Source organism: Mustela putorius, unplaced genomic scaffold, assembly GCF_011764305.1.
Source record: "Mustela putorius furo isolate JIRA1106 unplaced genomic scaffold, ASM1176430v1.1 tig00003923_pilon_pilon_pilon, whole genome shotgun sequence".
NCBI classification, from domain to species: Eukaryota; Metazoa; Chordata; class Mammalia; order Carnivora; family Mustelidae; genus Mustela; species Mustela putorius.
The window spans coordinates 10,537,323-10,562,948 of NW_025422068.1; the positions used below are offsets into that span (position 1 = coordinate 10,537,323).

The window sequence follows — 25,626 nt, forward strand, 5'->3', positions numbered from 1 at the left end:
CAAAGATATAATTTCATATATATATATATATATATATATATATATATATATATTTAAGTATGTATGTAAATACACACCCCCCAACACAGCTGATTGTCACTATTCATGGATTCTATATTTATGAATCTGTCTGCTTCCTCAAAATACATTTGTAACCCCAAATCATTACTCATGTCTCTTTCACTGTCATTCATGGTGCAGAGTGGCATGTCCCCAGTGGCAGAGTCACCCAAAGTGCCTGTGTGTTCCCAGCTGAGACTAAGTGACAACGTGCCTTATTTCAGCTCCTGTACCGTGAACAACTGTCTTTTTTTTGGTGGTCTATTCAGTGTGATGGTGGGTTCCCTGCTTAAAGTGGCTCCAAGCACAGCGCTGTAGTTCCTAAGCACACAACAGCTGTGATGGGCCCTGAGGAGAAAAGTGTGTTAGATAAGCCGTACCTACACATGAGTCATGGCGCTGCTGGCTATGAGTTCAATGTCACTGGAAGAACAAGATATATTAAATAAGGTGTCTTTGAGCCAAAACACACGCAGTGCAAGTCTATGTAAGGACTGGCAGATGCAAGTGTGGTTGGGAGGCTTGCAAGCTTCCCTTGGGAGCAGTGGTATTTGCTAATTCCATGTTCATGATGACATCATGGGATATAATCAATTCCCATAAGTAATGACAGTCAACTCTATGTGTGTATCCTATCTGAATATAACCATGTATATATATCTCCATTTTTTCCCTCAGGAAACGTTTCCTATGCCATATAGCCTTTGGAAATATAATTTTTCAACTGATGTAGATATTTAACCACATAAATACATGAGAGTTTAAAAGTTTAAACCTAACTTAAATATCCACATAGAAATTGCAAGCGTGACCTTCAATACGTAGAGAGGAAGATTGAACAGGGGATCAACTAATCTGAAAAAGTAAAGGAAGGAAGGGAAAGGACAGGGCAGGGGCAGGAAGACAAGCAAAGGCCTTGCACAGAAGGTGGTAAAACCTAATCCAGGTACGTTGATGATTATAATTACTGCAAATTTAAAACTCCAGCTACTTGCCATTTTCAAGTGGCTTGCCCCAAACCCAAAGATACATAGGTAAAAAAATTGAAATATATATATGATAAATATATGAGTATATTCATAGCTGTACAAATATTAGACAAAATAGATTTTTAAGGGAAAAAAAGATTCTAAGGCAAAAGGCATCAGAGGAGGTTCAAGGGGAACCACATAATGATAAAAGTTTTAATTAATCATGAATATGTCACAAATCTAACCTTGCTTGTGCCCAACAAAATAGCTTCAAAATATGGAGGCAAATAGTCAGAAAGGTTTAACTACTTTAGAGGGAGAAATCAAATCTTATTGCCACAATGGAAGATTTTAACACAAAGTCAGCAATTCATAGATTATAGAAATAAAAAAAAGTATAAATATAAATTTGAGCAACACAACTTACAGAGTTGAATTAACAGACAACTACAGAAGCCTGCTTGCACTCAACCACATAAAAATGTGTATTCTTTACAAATAGTCAGAAATCTAAAAACACATTTTAAAATAATCTATTGGTCAAAGATGAAATCATCATGGAAGTTAAAATGAGAATGTTGAAAAACAATTATGAGGGTGCAAATAAAAAACATACTTAGAAAGAAATGAATAGTCTTTCATACTTTTATTAGGAGGGAAGAAAAGATGAAAACAAGCTGAGCATCCAATTTAAAAAATTAGAAAAAGAATAACAGGGACACCTGGGTGGCTCAGTTGGTTAAGCCGCTGCCTTCAGCTCAGGTCATGATCCTGGGCTCCTGGGATCGAGTCCCGCATCAGGCTCCTTGCTCAGCAGGGAGCCTGCTTCTCTCTCTGCCTCTGCCTGCCTCTCTGCCTGCTTGTGTGTACTCTCTCTCTCTCTCTCTCTGGCAAATAAATAAAAATCTTAAAAAAAAAAAAGAATAACAAAGAAAGAATCCAAAGAAAGCAGATGGAAGGAAATAATGAAGATGAGAGAAAAAAATGAAATTGTAAAGAAAGATGCAACATATAGAATCAACAAAGCCAGAAGCTCTTTATTTGAAAAGACTAATAAAGTTGATGAACCCTTAGCAAGACTGATGAAGAAACAGAGAGAAGTAAATACAAAGAATATCAGAGGAGAATATGAATGTGAAAAGATAACTAGAGAGTGTTGTGAATAACTTTGAGTCTACAAATGTGAAAACTTAAAGAGGACTGAGTCAAATTTCTGGAAAAATATAAATTAAAAAGTAGAGTAAAGAAGAAACAGAAAGGCTAAATAGTCCTATGATTACTAAAACAAGGAAAATCTTGAATGAATACAGAAAAGTCTTCCCAAAAAGGAAATATCAGGCTCGGATGGTTCACTGGAAAATTCTCCCAAATAGTCCAGGAACAGGCAAGTCTTTCAAAGAGAGCAGCAAACAGAAAGGAAAATGAAAAGTCAGCCGCATGATTCTAGTTGCAGAAATCCTAAACAAAACAAGAGCAGACAGCCTGAGGATGTACAAAAAAAGATAAGGATTGCAACCCAGTTTCGTTTATCCCAGAAATGCAAGGTTGGCTCAACACTGAAAAAGAAGAAAACAACTAATACAGCAGTTCCCCCCTTCTCCATGACATGTTGTTCATGGTTTCAACTACCTACCATCAACCACGGTCCAGAAGCAAGATTATCTAAGACTACATCATGGTGCTTATGTCATTCACCTCACTTCATCTCACCCCATAGGCATCTTACCATCTCATATCATCATAGGGAGAAGGGTGAGTACAGTGTAATAAGTTATTTTGGGAGAGAGAGAGAAAGAGAGAGGCCACATACACATGACTTTTATTAGAGTATACTGTTATAATTGTTCTATCTGATTATGAGTTATTCTTGTTAATTTCTTACCATGCCTGATTTATAAACCTTATCATAAGCATGTGTGTATAAGAAAAAGTGTAGTATGTACAGGGTTCGTACCATCCATGATTTTGGGCATCCACTGGGGGGTTTGGAACATATACCCCACACATAAGGCAGGGGACTACTATATAAGTAATTACTTAATGGTTTAAAAGAAAAGAGAACATAAGGTTAATAGACCCAGAAAAAGTAGTCAATAAAATGCAACAATGATTCATGATAAGAACTCTCATCAAAGTAGGACCAGGGGACTTCCTTGAGCTGATAAGGACATCTAGGAGAAAAAAAATCTCATAGCAAACATCATACTCTATTGTGACATGTGAAAAGCATTCTGTTTAAAATCAGAACAAAAGAAGAATGCCGGCTAGCAACACTTCCTTTTATCATTTTGCCAGAAGTACTAGTTAGCACAATAAGCAAGAAAAAGAAATCCTATTGGTCAGACTTAGCGGGGTTATTCTGTAATAACTAATAATCCCAACATTTCAGAGATTTAAAAAATAGGGCCCGTTATTCATGTCCACTCTTATCAGTGGAGGATTCTTTGTATGACTACCCTAGAAATAAAAAGAATAAGGATTGGAAAGGAAGAAACCAAACTGCCATTATTCCCAGATGATGTAACTGTCTATGTGAAAAACACCAAGGAATACAGAAAAACTATTAGAATCAACAAGAATGCATAATATCATCAGATACACAGTTGATACACAAAAGTTAATGCCATTCTTTAAACTACATAAGCAGTTCAGAAATAAGTACAATAGAAAATGCCATAAGTAATAGCAAAAATATGCATAAGGAACCCAGTGGGGAAAAAATCTAACAATCTGTTTAATATTTTTACGGAGAAAGTTATAAAACATTAGAAAGGTATTATGGAGTAGATATAAGTAAATGGCAGGACACACCATTTGTATGGGAACTCGGTATAACGAAGAGGAAAATTCTTCCCAAACTGGTCTGTATTTCATATAGTCTAACAAAATCCCAGTAGAGGATTTTTCACGGAATTTGGAAAAGGGTATAAAATTTCGAATAGAAAAACAAAGGGCCAAGAATGGCCAAGTCACTGCAAATGAGGAGGGTTTGTTTTACCAGATAGGGAGAAAAAAACCCAGCACACAACCATGAAGACGATGTATACTGACACAGAGATAGAAAAACTGACAAAGGGACAGAACAGACATCTCCACACGTAGATCAAGCTTGACATACGACAGGACGGAACTGCCAGGGAGGACAGGCAGGCAAGATGATACATTAAAAAGTAGTGCAGGAACACTTGCTGTTTGTGTGGAAAACCACGAACATGGATCTCGACCTCAAGCCATAGCCACAAAGTGAATTTCAGATTTTTTTTTTTTCCTGACAGAGGGATCTCAAGTAGGCAGTGAGGCAGGCAGAAGAGAGAGGGGGAAGCAGGCTCCCTGCTGAGCAGAGAGCCCAATGTGGGACTCGATTCCAGGATGCTGAGATCATGACCTGAGCCAAAGGCAGAGGCTTAACCCACTGAGCCACCCAGGTGCCCCCACAAAGTGAATTTCAAATTCAAGGCTTCAATGTGAAGGGTATATTAGAACTTCTTGAAGAAAACACCATAGATTATCTTTATGATCTGGGTAGGGAGCAGGGAGGGATTTCCTAACTCCCCTCCCAAGCCCCACCCAAAAAAAAAAAAAAGAAAAAGGAAAAGGTTAGTAAATTCGATTCAGTTAAAATTAAAAACACCTTCTCATCCAGACACAGAATAATGAGAATGAAAAGCGAAAGCAAAACAAAACAAACCCGCCTCCAGGACCCTGAGATCATGACCTGAACGGGAGGCAGACACTTAACCGATTAAGCCACCCAGGCATCCTGGTTGGGTTTTTCTTGAAAATCAACCAAGTGAACCTGTCACTTCAAGGAAGTAACTGATGGTATTTGTTGTCAGTGATAAAATTCAAAGTTTCAAGAGAGAATTGGGAACTTGTAAGATACGTATCCCTGTCTGTGACCTTGACACTTTCCCAATACCCACAGGCTCTTCTGGAAGGATGAGATCAGTAATATTAGTGGATATGATTTTAAAATATCACATAATGAAATGTACCAATATTTGGAAGATCAGCCTGGTTCAGTGAATTCATATATATTCATATGAGTGTCATTTCCAAAAACGACCAAGATATGATGTTATTAAAATCATGCACGGGCAAAAGATCCATTCAAGATGCAAGATGGACCAATGGATTTTAATGTAACAGAGGACTCAAAGTCTACTGATACATTTTCAGATTCCAAATTGCAACTAATCTTAAAAAAAACTACCACCTGCTGAGTTTTAGCATAGTATCACAGAAAACTATTCACTTGTCTCAAAATGCTGTAAAAACACTCTCCCTGTTTCCAACTATATATTTGTGAGAGGTTGGATTTTTCAACCCAGACAATATATGTCAAGAGATTGAAGGCAAAGCAGATAAGAGACTCCAGTTCTCTTTTTGTTGTGTTGGTCATTAAAGAGATTTGTACAAATACTGTAAAACAGTACCACTCTTCCCTGTAATTTTTTTTTTTTTTACTTTGGGAAATCTAGTTATTTCCATAAAATATATTACTGAAGTGAACATATGATAGGTTATTATTGCTATCTGGAATAAATCTTTTAAATATTATCAGTTGCAATGGCTAATCTGATGAATATTGGTAGATGTGATCTACATAAGCAAAAGTTCTTTGGGGCCCTTTGTAATTTTTAGGAGTATAACGTGGTCCTAAGACCAAGTCATTTGAGAACTGATGCCCTAGAAAATTATGCACCGATGTCAGGGAAACATGTAAGAATGTTCACAGCAGCAGTATCTATAATAGCAAGAGGCTGGAAACAACCATACACCTTCCTCTACCGTAGAGTGGGCGAAGAGAGGTCATGGACAATCTCTGATGCACTTCACGATAAAAAATAATCCTTAGAGATGGCCAAAAACCAAACCCATAATCAAAACCGAACCTCAAAAACAACATGCTGGGAGCAGCCAAGCCTCCTTCCCACTCCAACCCCCGTGCTCGTGTGGGGCTCCCAAGAGTACCCAGTGATTTTGTACACGCATGTGTTGTACAAACAGGTATGACGCACACTCCTTTTTTTGTTGTTACACAAATGGCCACATCCTCTTTGTCATTGCTCTTTGCTCTAGTTTTTTTCTCTCTGTGATGGATCTGGGAGATCATTCTCTACTTCTAGCCACTCTTATTCTTTGTAATAGATCCAGAGCATTACATGTGTGGACGTGTAATTTGTAATCGAGCCCCCGCGGATGATAAGCTGGGTTGCTTCCAACCTTTGGCCATGATTCCCACAGTACATCCCAAATACCTCTATGCATGCATCTTTGTATACGGGTGTGTATAACCACACGCTAAATTACAGGCGTTGAAAGTTGAGGTCAAGGGTGTACATCTCAAGCACTGATACTATTGTCGAAGTGCCCCCCCCCAAAGGGCAGGGCCAGTCCCCCCACCAGCCGTGTATGTGAATGTGTCCTTCCCTACACACCCGCCGTGTTTTGTCCCCGCTTATCCAAGAGGTGAAAACGCATTCCTAAGTAGTTGCTCCTCTTTAATTACACCAGAAGGCAGAAGACAACGTTTCCAGTTCTGATTCGAAGTGCACCCGGTTGATAAGCACCAGGCATCCTAATGGTTGGGTTCTGACAGAGGAGCGGCAAACCCGAAATCCCGCTTCTGTCCACAGTTCGTGGCCCCAGGGGCTCCTGCATCCCTTAGACGCTGCTCGCTCGCTCGTATTTTTTACTGGGAGGAGCGCACGAGCGCGCACTACCCCAGGTGGCCGCTGGAGGGCACCAGCGCCCGCCGGAACGCGCCAGGAGAGCTTGGGATGCGCTCCACTCTCCTCCCAACCTGGGCCCTTGGTCCCCCCACCCCCCGCCCTCCGCCCTCGCTGGGGGTGGGGCGGGTGACCGGCTGGCTTCCCCAGGACTCAGGGCTGCTGGGCTGGAGGAGCGCAGGTGGAATGGACGCAACCCCTCAAAGCCCATTGGCTCTGCCCTGGGCCCCTCGGAAGCTCGCCCAGCTGACACTCATGGAGTTCCCCAGAGAGGCCAGTGGGTTGGGGTCACTGGTGGAACAGCCTGTCCAAGGGCCTTCTACCTTTGTGCTGGCCAAAGGGTCCTTGTTCACAAAAGCCTGGACAAACTCCTCAGGCCCGATGTGCCGTAGCCGTTCCTGCACCAGAAGGGAGAAGAGGAGTCGGGAAAGGCAGGAAGGTGTGGGAAGGGAGGTGCCCACCCAGGGCCTGGCATGGTACTTCTGCGGGCTCCCTGCCTCTCAGCCCATCCAGGATGGTCTCTGGACAGCTTCCCTTCTCCCTAGGGCTCCACAACCCCATTCTGGGTTGTCACAGAGCTTGAAACCATCCCGAAGGAGGCACCCCTCTTTTCCCATGCCCAGGGGCTGCCGAAGCTCATGGGGGGGCAGAAGGCAAGGTCCCCATAGGGCGTGCTTGGGAGATTCGAGACCCAAGAAACCCGGCTCGAAACTGGGTAACTGAAACAACCTGCTCCCTCCAGGTGAGGTCTGGGTCAGACTCAAATCCTGGCTCTGTCCCTTCTACTGTGTGACTTCAGGCAAGTCTCTTTACCTCTCTGGGCCTTAGTTTCCTCATTGGTGCAAAAGGAATAATAATAGCACCTCCCCGGCGTGATGTGGGAAGACGAAATGAGACGGTGGGGGTTAAGTTCTGAATATTGTGCCGGAAACAGTATGGGAGCCATAAATGGTAGAGGTTTATGAGACTGACGCGCTGCCTACTGCGCTAAGGAGGCAGGTAATGGTAGAGGTTTAAAAGAGAAGACCCACGGCCCCACCTCCCCTCTCTCTGGGGCAGGCCCCTCAGCCTCTGCACCTTTAAGGAATCCAACATGTGGGAGGCCAGACTGGGGTCTGGACTCAGTATGTCTGCGAGTCCTACATGGGGAAACTGAGGCCTTGTTAGGGAAGGCACTCGCAGTGCAAAGCTCACACAGCAGGTGGTGGCAGAGCCAGTATTTGAACCCAGTTCCTCTGTCCAGGGCCCAGACTCTCAGGCAGGCCCAGGGTCCAAGCTGGGCAGGCCCAGCATATCCAACTCTCCTGCTGGAATGGTGAGAGACCATCCCAGAGCCAGGGCACCCTGGAGGTGCCTGACTGGCCCTGCTGTGATAGGCTCAAGCCCCGGGGTTACATGGACACAAGGCGGGAGGCCAGGGATGGCTGGTCCTCAGTTGTTCCCGGCTCTTGGTCTGGCTAGAGGAGGGCCCAGGCCTGCTCACCAACTCCACATGGGTGAGCTGCTGGGCCAGAGTGTAGGGGTCACTGCAGACGCCGAGGAGCTCCCGGTGGATGGAGGCAGGTGGCTTGGTCCTGTAGGAGATGGGCTTGTCGGCACCCAGAAGGTCTTCTGGGCCCTGGCCCTGTGCAGCCAGCTTCTGGTGCAGAGCCTGTAGGAGCTGCTGCATCCTCTTTCGGTATGTCTGGAGAGGAGGTGGAAAGAGAGGAGTTCAGGCCCGAACACCCATCTCCTCATGTCTAGCCTCTGAGCCAGCCGGGTTGTGAGCTGTGGCTGGCTGTGCCCACCCCCGTGTCCGCCCTGAAGCAGGACCCAGCCCAGGGTGGCAGGGAAAGGCTATAGGATAACCAGTAGGAGCTCAGAGGAGCCCGTCGGGGAGGGCGACCAGGATCTGGGGGCTGCTCCTGCTCTCTAGGCAGTGGGACAGGCTGGGAACAGGCAGTGGGACAGGCTCTCTGCCAGGGAGACAGAAGCAGGGAGAAAGGAGGGAGACGTGGAATGGGCTCTGCCCCAACCCCGCCCTGGGGACCCCCTCCACTCTCCCGACTCTGAGAGGCCTTCCTATCTGTGCCCCAGCAGCACTTGCCCAGGTCACCCGATGTGACTTCCCTATGGGGCCACTGTGGGAGATGACCAGGGCAGTTTACTGCCCCACTAGAGCGACAGCTTGGCGGGGGCAGGGAAGCCTGCATGGTCCCCTCTCTGTGGGCAGAGCAGGGTCTGGCTCTGGGCCCCCGGCGGGCCTTTACTAACCACTTTCGCAAACAAAAGTGTCTCACCATGCAGCTCGGACAGATATATGCTTGCTTTGGGCTGTCCTGGATGGGGTGCAGGGAAGAGAGGCTGTGCTCCCCCACCCTGCAGGAGGGGCACCCACCTTCCATACCCAACAGGGAAATGGATTATTCCCCCTTCAGAAACCCCCATTTCTCGAGGAAGGCACCATTAGACTGGCTGTGTTTACGAAACTTGAGGCCCACCATTCCCAAGGGGTTGGTCACTAATCCACAGACAGAGCCCCCTAACTTGTCAGCTGGACCTCCCCCACCCAGAGGTTGATTCAGCTCCAACAAACTGAGGACCTGGCTTGGGCACAAGGGCGGGTGTATCCGAACTCTAGCTCTTGCTCCCAGAGCCCCAGGGGCCAGGCACACTGCTCAGCTGGATGGTATGTCGGTAAACTGAGGTCCAAGTCTTCCATCCATCGCCTGCGGAAGGAGCAGCCCCTCTCAGCTCTGCAGCTCCAAGATATATGCTTAGCAAGCTGCTGGTCAGGTCTTCACAGGAGTTGGGTCCATCTTGTGAATCTTGACACCCGCACCACCTCCTCCTATCTCTCTCCTCACTCAGTCTGTCAGCAAAGCCTGGGGCCCTCTCTCAGGCTGCATCTGCTTCCGGTTCCTCCTGCCTCGGACTGTTGGCAAGCTCACCTGCACCATCCTTCCGTGCTGGAGATCTCCCCACCCCACCAACGTCTGGGACCCCTCCCCTGCTGTCTGTCCCTTGGTCCTGGGTATGCTGGGTCATCCAGAGCATCATTCAGTTTCTGTGTGGACAACATTCATCTCTCACGTGCAGCTTCTTCTCAGCTCTCCAGAGCCACATGGCCAAGGGGCCACCTCAGCCCAACGTGTGCAAGGGGCCATCTTGCTCCCCTTGCCCAGAGGTGCCGCCTCTGTCCGCATTGCTGTCTCAGTGACTGGAGCAACTGAAGCACTCGCATCCGGTGCTCAGGCTGGGACCATCCTCAAGCACCATCTCCCACACAGCCCCCCTGCCCATCGCCGACCCTCCTGATTTTGCTTTCTGCAATCCGCATGCTTTGTCTCTGCTGCAGGCCCTCGGAGGGCCACCTGCATCCCTGACGGGCTCCCTTCACTCCAGTCCACAGCCAGAGATGTCTGTTGAAAACGCACATCTAACCTCTGCATCCCCCTTCCTTTAAATACACCACTTCCTTTGCAAAGACAGAAGTTCCATGGGGTTCAGGGGTCCTGAGGTCAGCTCTGGCCACACTCAATGGCCTCCACATGGCCTCTGTCCCCCTTGTCAGTGCTCCAGATCCAGGCCACTTCTCCATCCCTCTAGCCCCTTCCCCTGGCTCTCACCCCAAGGGGTGACCCCAGGAGGGCCTGTGCAGCCCTCTCTCTCTTCCATGTTCTTCTCATGGTTGCAACCTCAGAGCACTGGGCTTCCTTCCCACCCTTGGCCAAGCCTTGATCAAATGATTGTGCATCTCCTCTCTCTGCTCTACCAGCCACATGCAGATTACACCAGGTCACCATCTGCTTGTCTCCAGCATGAAGGACCTGGGAGGGGTTCACAGACACGGTGTACTGACTGGATGAACGTGGCCTTTCCCTGGTTCTAGCTGGCCTGCCTCACTGGTGTAGACCGTGGAGCCCTCCTGAAGTCGAGGGCACAGTGTGTCTGTGCCTAGAGTCTGACAGAACCACAGACTTACCCTATTTTAAAAATACACAGATGATTTTGGAAGACTTGTTTCTTCTAAACCAATATATGCACTCCCAATGATGATCATTTTCTGCCTGCGAATTCCTTCAGAATCCACCGGCAGTGTTGACCTCAAGCTCATCTGTTGGTTCTTTCCCGAATCTTCTGTACCCCATTCTGAATAGAGGGATGGTGTGTGCTGGTTCCTCTCTCATTTTCTCATGAGTCCTACACCCTTGTGGATAGAGGCTGAGAGATCTAGGTACATCTGAGCAGACCCAGAGACCGAGCTCTGAGGATGCTGAGGCTGTCCCTTGTCCCTGTCAGGAATGCACGCTCCAGAGCACGGGGGACGCCAAGCACAGCAGAGCTCTACCTCTCTTAGCCTGGTAATGCCATCCAATTCCAGAGCCACCTGCCAGGTACGCAGAGCTGGGTTTCAAGTACAGAAGTCATCCAGGGTGAAGACTGTGGCTCCCCAGGTGCCTCCTGGCCATTCGTGGTTAGAACTCATTTCTGGCTGGACAGTCGAGGGCCTCTGTCCTTTGGAGTTCTTGAATATCCCACCTGAGCCAGCCCAGGGTGCCTTGCAAAGGGCTTAGCCCAACCCACACAGGCAGACACCCCTTTGTTTTCTGTGTTAGCTTCCCAACCCAGTGCCCTCAGGGGGCTGCGTGGGGGCGCCTCTGAGGGCAGCAGGGTCAGCCCAGCAGATAGTCATGGAAATGGGAAAGCAAGGCCATCCCCGGGGAGGGCCCATGGTATCAGCTTCTTCTGCAGCTGCCCTTTAGTGCAGCTGTGACCTTGGGGACTCCCCTAGCTTCCACCCCTCAGCTTCGGCACTGGCCTCCCTGAGCCAACACTGCTGAGTCCAACCTATGGACAGCCCCTCCACGGCAGGTCCCCTGCCTAGCACGGGGTGGCCCCGAGCAGGTGTCCTCGATGCAGTGGCCATGTTCATTCATGGAGAAGGGCCTTCTCAGCTCCTCTCAGGCCTTTTGTTCCCAGATGCTGAGAGGTGGAGGGCCGTGCTGGGAGATCAAGAGGGTTCGGGATGGGGAGCAGCAGGTAAGAGGGCAGTGTCACCTTTCCCAGCCCTCTGATGGGGAAGCCCCCTTGCCCCTGGCCCTGTACTGTTTCCTCTCCTTCCCCGAGCCCTACTGTTATCTCACAGCCCTTATCACCCTCCCTCTTTATGCAAAGACAGTGAGGGCTCAGAGAGGTTAAGGAACCGGCCCAAAGATGTACTCTGAAAACACTCGTGCTCATTTTGCTGATTTGGGCGCGGCATTTTGCTCATTTGATCCGGTCCCTGTGTGAGAAATCTTTTACAGGAAAATGATGAAATATTTTTGGAGCCAAAGATACAATGTTTAAAAATAATTTGGAGGGAGGGGGAAGTGTGGGAAGGGAGAGAAGAAGTGAATCTGGCAAAATGTTGATTAATTGTTGAGCCTGGGTGATGCATGTGTGGGAGTTCAGGGTTGTTCTTCTCTTTGTTTGTGTATGCTTGAAATGTTCCACAATAAGAACTCTGTACCCATTGAAGTAAAAGCCCTGTACACCTGAATTCTGGAAATAATTCGTTCCCCATCACAGCTCACAATGACCAAGTGCTGAGGTAAGAACACACGTGACTGCCGGAACTCTTTGCTACAAAGTTGTCTGATGGTGATGATTATCCTGTTTTGCTGAGGAGGAAACCGAGTCTCAGAGAGGGGAAGCACTTTGCCCGAGGTTACATAGCTGTGGTTTCTGAGCTGGGGTCTGAGGGGGCTCAGGTGCTCTGACCTGGACCCCATACTCTGAGTCCTACAGTGACCCCGCCTGATCAGACCGGTCACCAGCTCCTTTCCAGGCTGAGCCCTTGTGCTCTATGCTGGGAGAGGAGCAGCCCATGGTCCACCTTCAGGTGGGGTCCATCCCACCTTCGGGGGGAAGGGAGGCAGCACCCAGAGGACATGCCCTTTGGAGTGGGTGCTTTCTGGGCAAGGACAACTTGGGGATCTCAAAGACACAAGGGAGCACCCCCATTTTGGCCCACACCGCCCAGCACACCTAACTGAATCCCAAGGTAAGGAATGAGAATGCCTCAGATGAATTATGTCTGCTCCAAAAGCCCACACCTGGGGGATGGCAGCTCTCAACAGTCATTCCTAGGCCTCACTCATTTCTCATCCATGGGGTGGTGAGAAAAGACTTCCTAACACGGCCCTGGTGGTAGGCCTGACAGCTTCTCAGGAGGTTGGCGAGGAGGCTTGGTTTCCCTCAGAAACCATCCCAGGACTTACACCATCCCCACCCCACTGCAGTTGGAAGGACAGAAAAATGGTTTTGCTAATGGCAGAGGCAGGCCTGACAAGGGGGGATGATTCTGTCTTGTCAGTGGTTCGGATCTCATTCTGCTGGAGATCTCCTGAGGAGAAGGTGCTGAAGCAGGAGACTGGACTCTTCTCCCCCTGAGAACCCAACTCCACTCCATCCAACCATCCATGCGTCCACCCCTCTGCTATTGCCCATCTCCCCTTTTATACAGCCCCCCACCTTCAGGTCCATCCATTCACCCACCCATTCATCCTTAGTCATCCATCCATCCATTCTTCTGTCTACTCATCTATCCATCCCTCCTTAGTCACCATCCATCCTTAGTCATCCATCCACCTATCTATCCTTATTTACCCATCCTCTCAACCACCCACCCATATACCCACTCACCTATCCATCCATTCATCCACTCATCCATTCTTATACCCAACCACTCACCCACCCATCCAACCATCCGCATTCATCCATCGCCCTACCCACCCTCTAATCCTCCCGTATGTCCATTTACCCACCGCCCCACCTACCCATCAATCTTTCCACAACCACTCACACCAAAAATCCATCTGCCTATCAGAATACCTAACATCTATCATCCCCCCTCCACCCATCTATCAAGGTAGCCAACTCTCTATCTATCTGGCCAGCCAGCATCTCCCTCCCTGCTTCTACCCACCCCTCCTAAGTCATGCAATCATAGAGCCTTCCTTCTCTGACCCCATTTCCTGCTGCATCCTAAGCCAAGAGTCAGGATCCCCAGGTGGATTGGATGCAGAGGAGGAGGAAGAGGAGCAGGAAGAGATGACCCTCATCTCACCGAGCCCTCAGAGCGGCTAAGTCACTTGTCTGCCATGTGATGTGGCCCACAGGCAAGGTCGCCCTCTCCGCTTTATGGATCCCTGTTGCCATCCCGCCTTCACAGTTTTCCTTTGTTTCACAAGCACTGGGCTCTGCCATGTCCAGACCCACTTTCAGGCCCACAACTAGCTTACCAGCTTGCCACATTCGGCCTCCTCCCAGGGAAACTGATCTGCATTCCCCGCAATACTCTCTCCTAGGGGAAGCAGCATCAGTGCCGGCCACAGAATCATCCTGGAGATTCCGATAAACCTGTCCCTTCTAAGTGTACCAGGAGACCTCCCTCCCCTCTGTGGGGTCCGTCTCTGTATTCTGACCCTGGTCCTGAGAGGTGGGGATCTGTTCTCCTTTTACCTCGAAGCGCCTTCCCCAGAGTAATGCAGCCGGGAGAACGGGGGATGCCCAACCCACTGGCTGCCTTCCAAGTCACAAGGGCTCCCTTTACTTTGCAATGTGGTTTTAACTACAGTGGAGGGGAGGGGGTGGCTGTTTCCTTTTCTGCCCTAACCAGGGCCCTCCAGGCCAGCCCAAGGGGTCACTGACCAAGGGCCCTGTTGCAAGAGCCTGAGTGGGTCCTTCCTTGGCCTGGCATCTGATGCCATGCATGAGCGCAGGGCAGGAGAGGGGTCAAGAGACCAGACCTGGAGCACAGGCCTGGTTTCCCTGCCTGGTTGGCAGGGCCTGACTTCCTGATGGGGCGGAAAGGGCTGATGTGAGAGGGTCTGCAGGTACACACAGGAGCCCTGAGGTTGGCCCCAGGAACAGGCTTCGGTCCGGGGCGCAGGGGCGCACCCCTTGCACTAGGCTTGTCTACCTCGTCACAGGGGGCAATGCGGCCCATCACGTCCTTCAGGTGCCCGATGGTCGACTCCTCCTGGAAGTCCCGCGGGAACGTCTCCGTCCATTCGGCCAACAGCTGGAGCAGTTTGGGGCCAAACTTCCGGACCCGGGCCTGCAAGGGAAGCCACTGCGAGTCCACACCCGGTGAAGGGTGCCTAGAGGCGCCGCCTCATCAGCCCCTGCGTCAGACACGCACTGGACACGCCCCGCTGGGGTTGGGCTATCCCGGCAGCGCCCCTGGTGGCCAAAGGTGGTATGCCTGGTGCCTTCTCTGTGTCAGGTCAAAGGGAGGCCACCCAGGGATGGGGGAACAAAGGGGGACAAAGGGGGACAGACACACATTTGGGGCAGGACCCTCTGTTGTTTTTGCCTGCTGGGCATCCCGTCTCCCTCTCTGTGGTGATAACATCTCAGTTTGCTTTGGGGGTTTCCGTCCCCCTCATTCCTAGCCCTTGGGGTTCAGGGGTCAGCTTACTGCGCCTCAGGCGCCCTGGCAGGGGTCCAGATCGGTGCTGGCCAATAAGAACATGGTACAACCCCCATCTTGCACAGTGACTTGTTGCCCAAGCTAAACCACTGAGCTCGGGACTTTCCTTGGGACCTATTTAGAACATGGCTTGCTGTTTCCACTGGAATTGGGAAGAGTAGATAGTGAGCCTGGAGTGGCAGAGGCCACCTGTCACTGGTCAGGGAGAACCTGCCAGAGTGAGGCTGAGGCTGGTCTCGAGGAAAACGGAGCAGAGGATTGGAGGGAGAAAGACCCTATTTCATGGGGGTCGTTTGAGCCTCTGGAGCCCAGTGGTATTTGGTGACTTTGCAGTTCTGTGAGCCAAGAAAGGTCCCTTTGTCTTAGGCCAGTTGTAGTTGGGCTTCTATTTCTGTAACAATGGGGCCCGATGGACATACCTGTAAAGAGTCACAGGTCGCGGGATCTTGCTGGGACAGAGGAAGGCTAGGCTATCAGCGCACCTCACAGAGGAAGGGATGGTGGAATGGAGTTTGCTGAGAGCAGATAGATGGTGCAGAGCCATCCCAGATGGCAAGGGTCCTACTGATGAGGCTCTGGAGTCCCGGGTGCCGTGAGCTCAGGGGCTCCCACAGGGCAGTAGAAACAGCACCCAGTTAGAGGTTCCAACTCCGTCCCTTCTAGCTCTGAGCCCCAGACAAGTCAGAAACCCCTGCGGGCTCCTGCCCAGGAGAATGGGGACCATTACTGCCACTCCAAGAGGTAGATGCATAAGGATGTGTCAGGGGAGTATCTGTACACAGAGGGCCCCTGTCCTGCCCCTCACCTTGTCCAGCACCGGCTGGTCCAGTTGCTGCTGCTCAATACACAGGTGGCAAACCCGGGCCAGGAGCTCCCGGGGCTCGATGAAGAGGCGGGAGCTTAGAAGGAAGGTGAAGATGTAGGCTTTCTGAAAGGGACACAGAGAAAGGCAACATGTGCTCACAAGGGCATGGCAGGGCTGCGCCCTCTGGTCCAAGACCAGCCCCAGCCCTAGCGTCTCCCCCATGCGTGGTAGAAGGGAGCCCGCTCTGATGGCCCTCCTCCTCGTTGGATGGGTAACCCACCTCGGGGTAGTAGTCCGTTGTGGGCACCAGGTGCTGGATCAGGGTGTCCAGGGAGGCTGACGAGGGAGCCCCATCCAGGAGGGGCTGCCCAATCTGCTCGCCATCTGTGGGCTCAGTGGGGGATGGGCCAAGGCTGCCAGGGGTGACCATGTCGGAGGTGCTCAGGGTCCGGGGCATGCCTGTCTGCAGTAAAAGGAGTAATTAGACACACCCGGACTGGGGCCCCGCTGGTCCTCTGGGCTCCTGGCTGGGTGGATTCTGCCTCCTCCAGGAGCTTTGGTGCCCATCCAAGCCCAGTGACAAATCACTTGGGGGGGGGGTGCTGGTGATTCCTACCCCCAGCAGGGCATCCCTCAGCAACCAACCCTCCTCCACTCTTGGTCCAAGACACTTAGGGACTTACTCTTTCTGCTCCTACCCCCAGGGAAGGTTGTTTTGGGCATGGCTTAGACAATTCACAGATTGTCCCTGCCCATGGCCACATAGACGATTAGTTCAAGGGTGGGCCTGGTCAAAGCTGGAGGGCTCAGGCGTGATCCCAGAACATCTGCGGCTCTCTGACGCTCTCTCCTTTGCTGGGGTCCCTGAGCCCGGCTCAATCTCTGCTGCACCCCAGGGTCCGGCCCCCACCTGGAACAGAGTGGGTGCTCGGTCAAGGTACGGGTGTTCAAGTGACTCAGCGGGCAGGTGACAACAGAGGAGCCCGAGATGACACCGCTGCGTAGGGTGATGGGGCCAAGGGGCAGGCCTTCCAGTGGGAAAAGCCCTGGGGGCTTGGCCCCACAGGCTCACGCCTCATCTCAGCCCGCAGCCCTCCCATCCTTCAGATGAGGTAGAGGAAGGCTCGAAGAGAAAGGCGGGTGCCCAGCTCGCGTGCTGAGTACCTGGACGAGCTGGGTCTTGAGGACAGGTGTGTCTGAGGACAGGTCCCGTTTGTGTTTGAGGACAGGCCCCGTTCTTGTCTACCAGCCCAGCTGGGCCCTAATGTTGGCGTCCACAGAGCACAGACTCCAGGGCACATGGTGTAAGGCCCTGCCCCTCCCAGAGGAACTTGCTTGTGGACCCCGATGTAGGGGTGGGACAGGCCAGGTGGAGATGTCCAATGGGTGCAGCATGTGTATATCCACTAGGGTGGATTGAGATCTGATTGGCCACCTGTATAGGGGTGGGACTCAACCAACCGCATAAAGGTTGCTGTGAGGCTAGCAGGGGAAGAGGAGAGCTGCACCGGGAGCAGGAGGAGAGCTGCGAAGGGAGCAGAAGAAGAGTCGGCGGAGTGGAGGAGCTGTAACAGCTCTTGTAAGAGCTATAACCGCCGCGAGCGGTCCCACCACCGGCGGTCCCTGCGCCTGCAGCTTCCAGCCGCCTGCAGCCCCGCCTCTGGCGGTCCTGCCTCCACTGCCCGGAGCAGCCGCCTGCAGCCTCCAGCCGCCTGCGACCCCGCCTCCGGCGGTCCTGCCTCCGATGGCCCCAAGCCGCCGCCTGCAGCTTCCAGCCGCCTGCGGCCCCGCTTGCGGTGGTCCTGCCTCCGGCCGCTGCGAGCAGCCCAGCCGCCTGCAGCTTCAAGCCGCCTGAGGCCCCACCTCCCGCGCCCCTGAGCCACCTGCAGCCTTCAGCCACGTGCAGCTTCCAGCAGCCCTGAGCTGCCCAGACACCAGCGGTCCAGCTGTCAGCAGTCCCTCGGGGCCTGCGGCCCTGAGACTCCAGTGGTCCAGCGGCCCAGCGGTCAGCGGTCCCGAGATACCAGTGGTCCAGCAGTCCAGTGGTCAGCGGTCCCCACACCTGCAGCCCCTAGACGTCAGTGGTGCCGAGACACCAGCAGTCCAGCGGTCAGCGGTCCTGACGCCTGCAGCCCCTGGATGCCAGCGGTCCCGAGACGCCAGTGGTCCAGAGATGCCAATGGCCCCTAGCCGCCAGCAGCCTTGCCGCAAAATGCCTCACCACCCCGAGCCACGAGTGGCCTTGTCCGCAGCGGTGGCTTCCTCTGGGTGGCAGCCTTGTCAGAGTGGCATCGTGGGGAGCAGAGTCTGTGTCATCCGGGTTGTCCTCCTTGTCATCGTCGCTGTCATCGTTGCCTCTTTGACGTCGGGAGCGGCCTCGCCCAGGAAGCGGTCTTGTCCAGAATGGCCTCTTCTTGGGAGCGGCCCTGTCTGGGGAGCAACCTCATGGAGCAGCGGCCTCATCTTGAGAGTGGCCTCTTCTTGGGAGCGGCTCCAATCATGGAGCGGCCTCATCTGCGGAGCAGCCTCATCTAGAGCAGCCTCGTCCAGAGCGGCCTTCTTGGGAGTAACCTTGTCGGGAACATCGTCCTCGCCTTTTCGTAAGAGATAGCCCTGACCGGTCAGTTTGATTCTTGATACAAAATAAAGTTTTGTTTGACTTTCGCTTTGTATCAGTTTTGTTCCTTTGATCACGGACCCTAACAATGGGGAGACTCTGGAAGTGTGAGCAGCGGTGCCCAGGGCCTGAGGAGAGAAGCATGTGCTGGCTGGCGATGGGGGTCAACTCAGCCCCTCCTGGGACAAGCTAGCCCTCCCACACATTGTGTTTGGCCCGTGGGCACCAGCCCCGGGTGCCGACTCTCCTTCCTAGCTCAGATCCTGGCCCCGGACCCAAGTCCCTTCCCCTGGTGCCTCCATCTGTTGGGTCTGCCTCCTGGCATCCATTTCCTTTCCTCGCAGCCAGAACACCAAGCTTTGCAGGTGTTCTCCCAATAACCACGCCTTCTGATGAATACTAACCTAGGTGCTGAGATGTCAGGAAGGCTCCGCCCACACTTGGCCAAAGGGTGGGCACTAGGCCAGGCCAGGCCAATCAGAGGCTGCCACCCTGAAATACGTAGCTGAAGGGGGCATGGTCCAAAGAGGCAGGCCTGGGAGGGCTTGGCTTCTGAGTCAACTGCCCACCACTCCAGGCATAAGCTTCTGCCTCGGTTTCCCTGCTCACGTCCCCTGCTCCCGCTGACCACCCTCCACCCCTAAGGCGCACCAGTCAGTCTCCTTGTGTTTGGGTTTCCAGGCCCAGCATCTGGAGGTCTTGGGGCTCCCACCACAGTTAGCTGTAACGAGGGGGCAAGTCTGCATTGCATCTGCGTTGGAGGCAGGCACCCTTCCTTCTGGGGATTTGTGCTGTCAGACCCAGAGCCCACCTGCTGTCGGGAGTCTAGTACTGGACAACTTTTTGGGACTATATGGCCTAAGCCTAACTCCTGTATGGGACACAGGGGTAAATGTCTGCAGGGACAAGTGTCGGACCAGGTGGTATTACAGGGAAGGTACAGACCTAGAGGATAACCTTTCTCTCATTCCCCAACGTTTGACAGAGAGGTGTGTACCCCAAATATCTAACTTTCCTCTTTACTGGACAACACAAAGACACCTAGCAAGAGGCTGACAAGAGTCCGGTGGTTCCCCCAGGGTGAGGTCCATCAGAGAGAGGCCAGAGCTGCACAGCTCCACTGGACTCCTGGGGGTGCTGACCACATGCTCAGACCTTCCACATTTAAGGAATGCCAGGATTCCTGACTTGTATGCTTGGTATCCTGATTTTATTTTAATTATTTTATTTTTCTTAGAGGGGGGAGCAGAGGGAGAGGGAGAGAGAGAATCTCAAGCAGGCTCCATGTGCAGGAGCCTGATGTGGGGCTCAATCTCACAACCCCGAAGTTGTGACCTGAGTCGAAATCAAGAGTCCGATGTTCAACTGACTGAGCCACCCAGGTGCCCCAAGGACCCTGATTTTATTTATTTATTTATTTAAATATTTTATTTATTTATTTGAGACAGAGAGAGATCACAAGTAGGCAGAGAGGCAGGCAGAGAGAGAGGGGGAAGCAAGCTCCCTGCTGAGCAGAAAGGCTGATGTGGGGCTTGATCCCAGGACCCTGAGACCAGGACCTGAGCCGAAGGCAGAGGCTTAACCCACTGAGCCACCCAGGCACCCCCCTGATTTTAAAGATGGCAATTCAACTTATTAAAAAGAAAAAAAGCCACCATGGGGGCCACAGCATAGGACAAGAGCATATTTAGAAACAACATCTCTAGCTCCCAGGTGGCCAGTTTCCAACCCCCACTCTGCTGTCATAGTCCCCGGTAGTGCTGGTTGGCATTCTAAAAACCTGCAAAGAACAGAAAGCCATATAGAACCTATGGAAGAAAAGCACCTGGCTGGTCAGCAAAGCATGTCCTGGGTGCTGGAGAGGGGATGGGCTCCCGGGCATCTGTGCCCAGGTGGGTGCTGGACCAGGCCTGGCTGAAGGGAGAGAGTCAGAGGATGACCCTTTGTTGTGTGAAAAGTCTCCTGGGTTTTTCAAATGTCTTCACGTGCTGAGAATGGGAAGAAGAACCCCTCCTCTTCTGTTTCTGGAGAGGAGCCCCAAGATTAAGTGCACAAAGCACCCAGCACAGTGCCTGCCATGGAGAAGAAGGGGCCACCAAGACCACTGAGCCCTCCCCAAGGGCCTATTCTATCAGCAGGGTCTGAAACCATGACACACGTCATCATTCCAACTGCTAATGGTGCTCTGGGCCAAAAAGACATGTCCCCTGGGGTCCCTTGATTTACCCTGGTTTGCAAGCTGGCTGTGGCCTGGACGGCTCTCTACCGTGAACTTCCAGCCCCGGGGCGGGAGCTCCGAGAGCAGCTATCACTGGCTGCCGAGTTAGCCTTGCAGACTAACGTAAACCCACAACACCCAGTCGGAGCCTTCCGCCCTCGCCTGAGTAGATAGCAGAATTTTACACATTTATACATTCTCATCCCATCACTCCTCCCCCATTACCTCCTTTTTAAAAATTCTGGGAAATGATGCTTAATGTGAAATTTACCATTGTAACCATTTCAAGGGTATACTTTCAGTGGCACCAAGCACACTCCCATGGTTGTGCAAATGTCACCACTCCCCATCTCCAGAAACTTTTCATCTTCTCCTACATCCATTCAGCAATCACACCTCGCCTTCCCCTCCCCTCACCCTGGCAAGCCCGTTCCACTTCCTGTCTCTAGAAATGTGACTGTTCTAGGCATCTGTATGAGCAGAACCATAGGGTGTGTGTCCTTTTGTGACTGGCTTATTTCACTTCACATCATATCCCCAAGGTTCACACATGCTGTAGCGTGGGTCAGAATGCCCCCCCCCTTTTTAAAGACTGCATCCTATAGCCCATATATACATATATATATGTACATATATATATATGGACAAACTCACATAACCCCATGTTTTCTCTATCCCTTCATCTGCCAGTGGGAATTTGAGTAGTTTCAGCCTTTCTCATACCCTTGTCCACACTAGCTGTGCTCTCACTACTTCTCACTCCAACTGGCAATGGAAAAGGGTTCCAATTGCTCTATATCCTTGCCGATGCCGTTTTGTTTTTTGTTTCTCTCATTCTTTCTTTTTTTTTTTTTTTTGTATTTTTGATGGCAGCCATCCATCAGGGTGTGAGGGGACATTGCATCGTGAACCTTGATTCTGATTTTGTACTTTGCTTGTGACTGGGGTTGGTGGGCATCTTCTTGTGTTCTTTGGCCACTTGTATATATAACCTTCAGAGAAATGTCTTTGTAAACCCTTGGTTCACTGTTGAACTGACCAAGATCATGAAGCTTTGTTGTCCTCCAGAAATTTTATAGTGTGTGGTCTTACTTTTAGGTCTTTAATCTGTTTCAGTTGAATTTTTGTGTATGCAGTGTTAGGTAAGGGTCCAACTTAGCTATCTTACCTGTGGATCTCCAGTTTTCCTGGCACCATTTGTTGAAAAGATTGTCCTTTTTCCACTGAATGGTCTTGGCACTCTTGTTGAAAAATCATTTGACTCAATACACAGGACTTTGTTTCTGGGCTCTCTATTCCATTCCATTGGCCCATACCCCTGTCTTTATGCCAGGACCACACTGTTTTGATTACCGTAGCTCTGTCATAAACCAGGAAGTGCAGTCCCTTCAACTTTGTTCTTTTCCAAGATTGCTGTGGCTGTTCAGGGTCCTTTTGAAATGCCGTATGAATTTCAGGATGGATACTTCTATTCCTGCAAAAACACCACTGGAATTTTGATAGAGATTGCATGAAATTTGTAGATTGCTTTGGATAATATTGACATCTTAACAATATCAAGCCTTCCAGCCCATGAATACAGGGTGTCTTTCCATTTATTTGCGTCTTCTCTCATTTCTCATTGCTCTCATTTCCATGTTTTATACTTTTCACCGTGCAAGTCTTTCATTTCCTGGGCTGAGTTGATTCCTAACTACAAGCTCCTAAGTCTATTCTTTGTGATTCTTTTGTAAGGGAGATTGCCTTCTTAATTTCCTTTTTTGATTGTTCATTGTTAGTGTGCAGAAACACAACTGTCTTTTACGGTGTTGATTTTGTATCCTGCTATTTTGCTGAATGAATGCTAATTAGTTCAATAGGGATGTGTGTGTGTATGTGTGTGTGTTTGTGTGTGTGTGATAGTGTTTGCATGTAGGGTTTTCTACATGTAAGATCATATCATGTGCAAGAACTAGTTTTACTCCCACCTTTATGATTTGAGTGGCTTTATCTATTTATTCTTGTGCTGGCTAGAACTTCTTGTACTTTGTTGGATAGCAGTGATAAAAGTGGGCATCCTTGTGTTGCTCCTGAGCTTAGTGGAAAACAAGGATGATGTCATTTGAGAGTGTCTTGATTTCTCCCTCAGTTTTGCTGCATATGGGGTTCTTGGTTGACAATTTTTTACTTTTGACACTTTTGATTACATGAACCCATTGCCTTCCAACCTCAAGGTTTCTGATAAGAAATCTGCTGATAATATTATTGAGGATTTCTTGCATGAGACAAGTCACTTTTCTCTTGCTGCTTTCAAGTTTCTGTCTTTCAACAGTTTGATTATAATATGTTTCAGTGTGGGTTTCCTTGAGTTTATCCTACTTGCAATTTGTTGACCTTTTTGTATGTTTGTATTCATGTCTTTTACCAACTTTGAGAAGTTTTCAACTATTATTTCTTCAAATAACCTCTCTACCCCTTCTCTCTGTTCTCTTTCTGGGACTCTCACAACATGTATGTTGGTCTGCTTAATGGTGTTCCACACATCCCTTACGTTCTGCTATATTTTTTTCAACCATTTCCCCCCGTCCCTCAGAATCAATCATTTCAATTGTCTTATCTTCAAGTTCACTGATTTTTCTGTCTGCTCAAATCGGCTTTTGGAAACTTCTAGTGAATTTCTCATTTCAGGTATTGTATTTTTCTGCTCTAAAAATTTCTTTTGGGTTCTTTTAAAATGTTTTTTTATTTATCTCTTTATTGATATTTCTATTTTGCTCATACATAGTTTTCTTGACTATCCACCTTTAACTTTAGCTCTCTGAATGAGACAGTTGTCTTAAAGTCTTTGCCTAATCAGTTCATCATCTCTTTCTTAGGGATGGCTTCTCTGATTTTCTCCACCCCCTTTACAGTCCATTCCTTTCTCTTTCTTTGCAGATCTTGTTATTTGTTGTTGCTTTTGTTGAAAATGGAATGTTTGAATCTTATAATGTGGTGACTCTAGAAATCAGATTTCTGCAGGTCTTTTCTTTTCTTTCTTTCTTTCCAATTGTTGTAGGGTGCTTCTATGCCAGGATCAGACTGAGGTATAAATTTAAGGTCCTTTGAGTCTTCTCTGAGCCTATACCTTTCTCTGGGCATGTGTAGTAACTTTCTAACTTCCTTTGTATACATGGTTGCTTTTGAATATCCTAATCCTTAAATGTCTTGCCCCCAAAAGAGGAAAAAGGGAAGAATGAAGGGATGTGTGTGGAGTGGGTAGTAATAGGCTTTGACTTCTTAAATCCCCCGGAATCCTCTTCAGCCAGTATAGACTGCAACAATGGTGGCCTGCCTCTCTATCTGCACCTCTGTGACCAGAAACAGCAACAAGCAATCAGAACACACATTCCCCAGTATTTGCAGGACGAGGTGCTTATTGCCCACTGTGGATCCCATAGCTGTGGGTAAGCTATTCCAGGAACATGTGCATGGCTGCTGCCTAGAGGCTGGGGGTGGAAGAAGGGTAGCTGCTACTGTGTTAAGAACTTAAACTAACCAAAATGAACTGAAACTTTCCAAGCCTTCCTTTGAAGCTGAAAGTCTTTGAATAGGCTCAGAGTTCTAAGATAGTTAAATCAGGTGGACTCTGCCAGTTCAGCCGTCTAGCTGGTGGTGGAGTCTTGGTGCTTCCTGCTTCACTGTCTTTGCTGATACCCTCCTCTTCCCATTGTATCTTTAACTGGACACTGCTATTGGATTTTTAGATCTCATTAGTTCTGACAGTCTTGTTTTTCCAGAAGACAATTTAGTCTACAATTAATAGTGATTTAATCTCTTCCTTTCTGGTGGTTAAACCTCACAGACTTTTCTTGTCATAATGCATTGGACAGAACTCTTAACAAAGAGTATAATGCTGGTGAGAATAAGCATCTTACATTGTTTCATCTTTCTATCAGGGTCAGGTGTGCTGTGGGGGTTGAGCCAAGAGCCCTTCTAGGGTGATGTTTCTAGTCCCACTGCAGTGTTTTGGGAGGAGTTGAAGCCATACAGCTCCTAGGTCTATGTGTGTGTGTCCTGAAAACCTTTCTGCATCATGAGAATGAGTGCCTACTCTAGTCCTACTGGTTCTCCTCAGAGCCCCTGTTTCAGCCTTGTCCAGTTTTGCTTTTATCTGGGAAATCTGTGCAGAGCTTGCAGAAGCTCTGAGAAGAAGCCTGAATTATAGGTTTCCTTGCAGGGTCTGCACCAGACTTGCTCCCCAGGTAGGGGGCGGGAGCATCACCCACATCGGGGCATCATTAAAAGAGCCAAATAGGCATCTTTGCTTGAGACTGCTTCTGCAGGAACAGGGACAGTCCCTATACCCTTGCGGGGGTGGGGGGTGGGAGCTGAACTCAGGGAAGGGTCTTGGATGAAATGCCTGTGCCACCTGACCCAGGCAGTTTCCATGCCCCTGAGGTTTCAGCTCAAGAGCAAACATGTGTCTTGCTTTATGTGTCTTTTGTTCTCACATGTCACTGAATCCTTAACACAACCATATGGGAATGATTGCCCACTCCACAAATGAGAAAGCCTGCACCCTAAAAAGTAAAGTGGTGTGTGCAAGTTTGCAGCTGGTGATTAGTACCCCAGATACTTGGGCTCCTGACACCAGGCCCAGTTCCTGGCCCTGGTCCTGGCCCTGGCCCTGGGAGGGGAAACTGGCAAAGGCTGAGTGGGAGATATAGATGTGGACTGGAGATCCAGCCAGGGACCTGGGCTCAGGAACCAGAGGCTTGGGGAGGGCAACCTGAATACCAGG

The 25,626-nt window shown here is 49.9% G+C and overlaps 1 protein-coding gene across 4 annotated transcripts in view; it reads right to left on the reverse strand.

The window, feature by feature from the left end:
* Window positions 1-25,626, reverse strand: part of RASGEF1C (RasGEF domain family member 1C) — an 83,526-nt gene that overhangs the window by 14,967 nt on the left and 42,933 nt on the right. For 3 of the 4 annotated variants that reach the window (XM_045069320.1, XM_004758998.3, XM_004758997.3), the window contains 5 exons: window positions 16,310-16,492; window positions 16,030-16,152; window positions 14,712-14,849; window positions 8,247-8,447; window positions 7,087-7,161 (listed from right to left, as the gene is read on the reverse strand). In XM_045069320.1, coding sequence (XP_044925255.1) covers window positions 7,087-7,161; window positions 8,247-8,447; window positions 14,712-14,849; window positions 16,030-16,152; window positions 16,310-16,486 — 714 coding nt within the window. In that variant the 5' untranslated portion in view covers window positions 16,487-16,492. Of the gene's footprint in view, window positions 1-7,086; window positions 7,162-8,246; window positions 8,448-14,711; window positions 14,850-16,029; window positions 16,153-16,309; window positions 16,493-16,712; window positions 17,099-25,626 lie in introns of those variants that run through there. The other variant, XM_004758994.2, reaches the window with a different exon arrangement.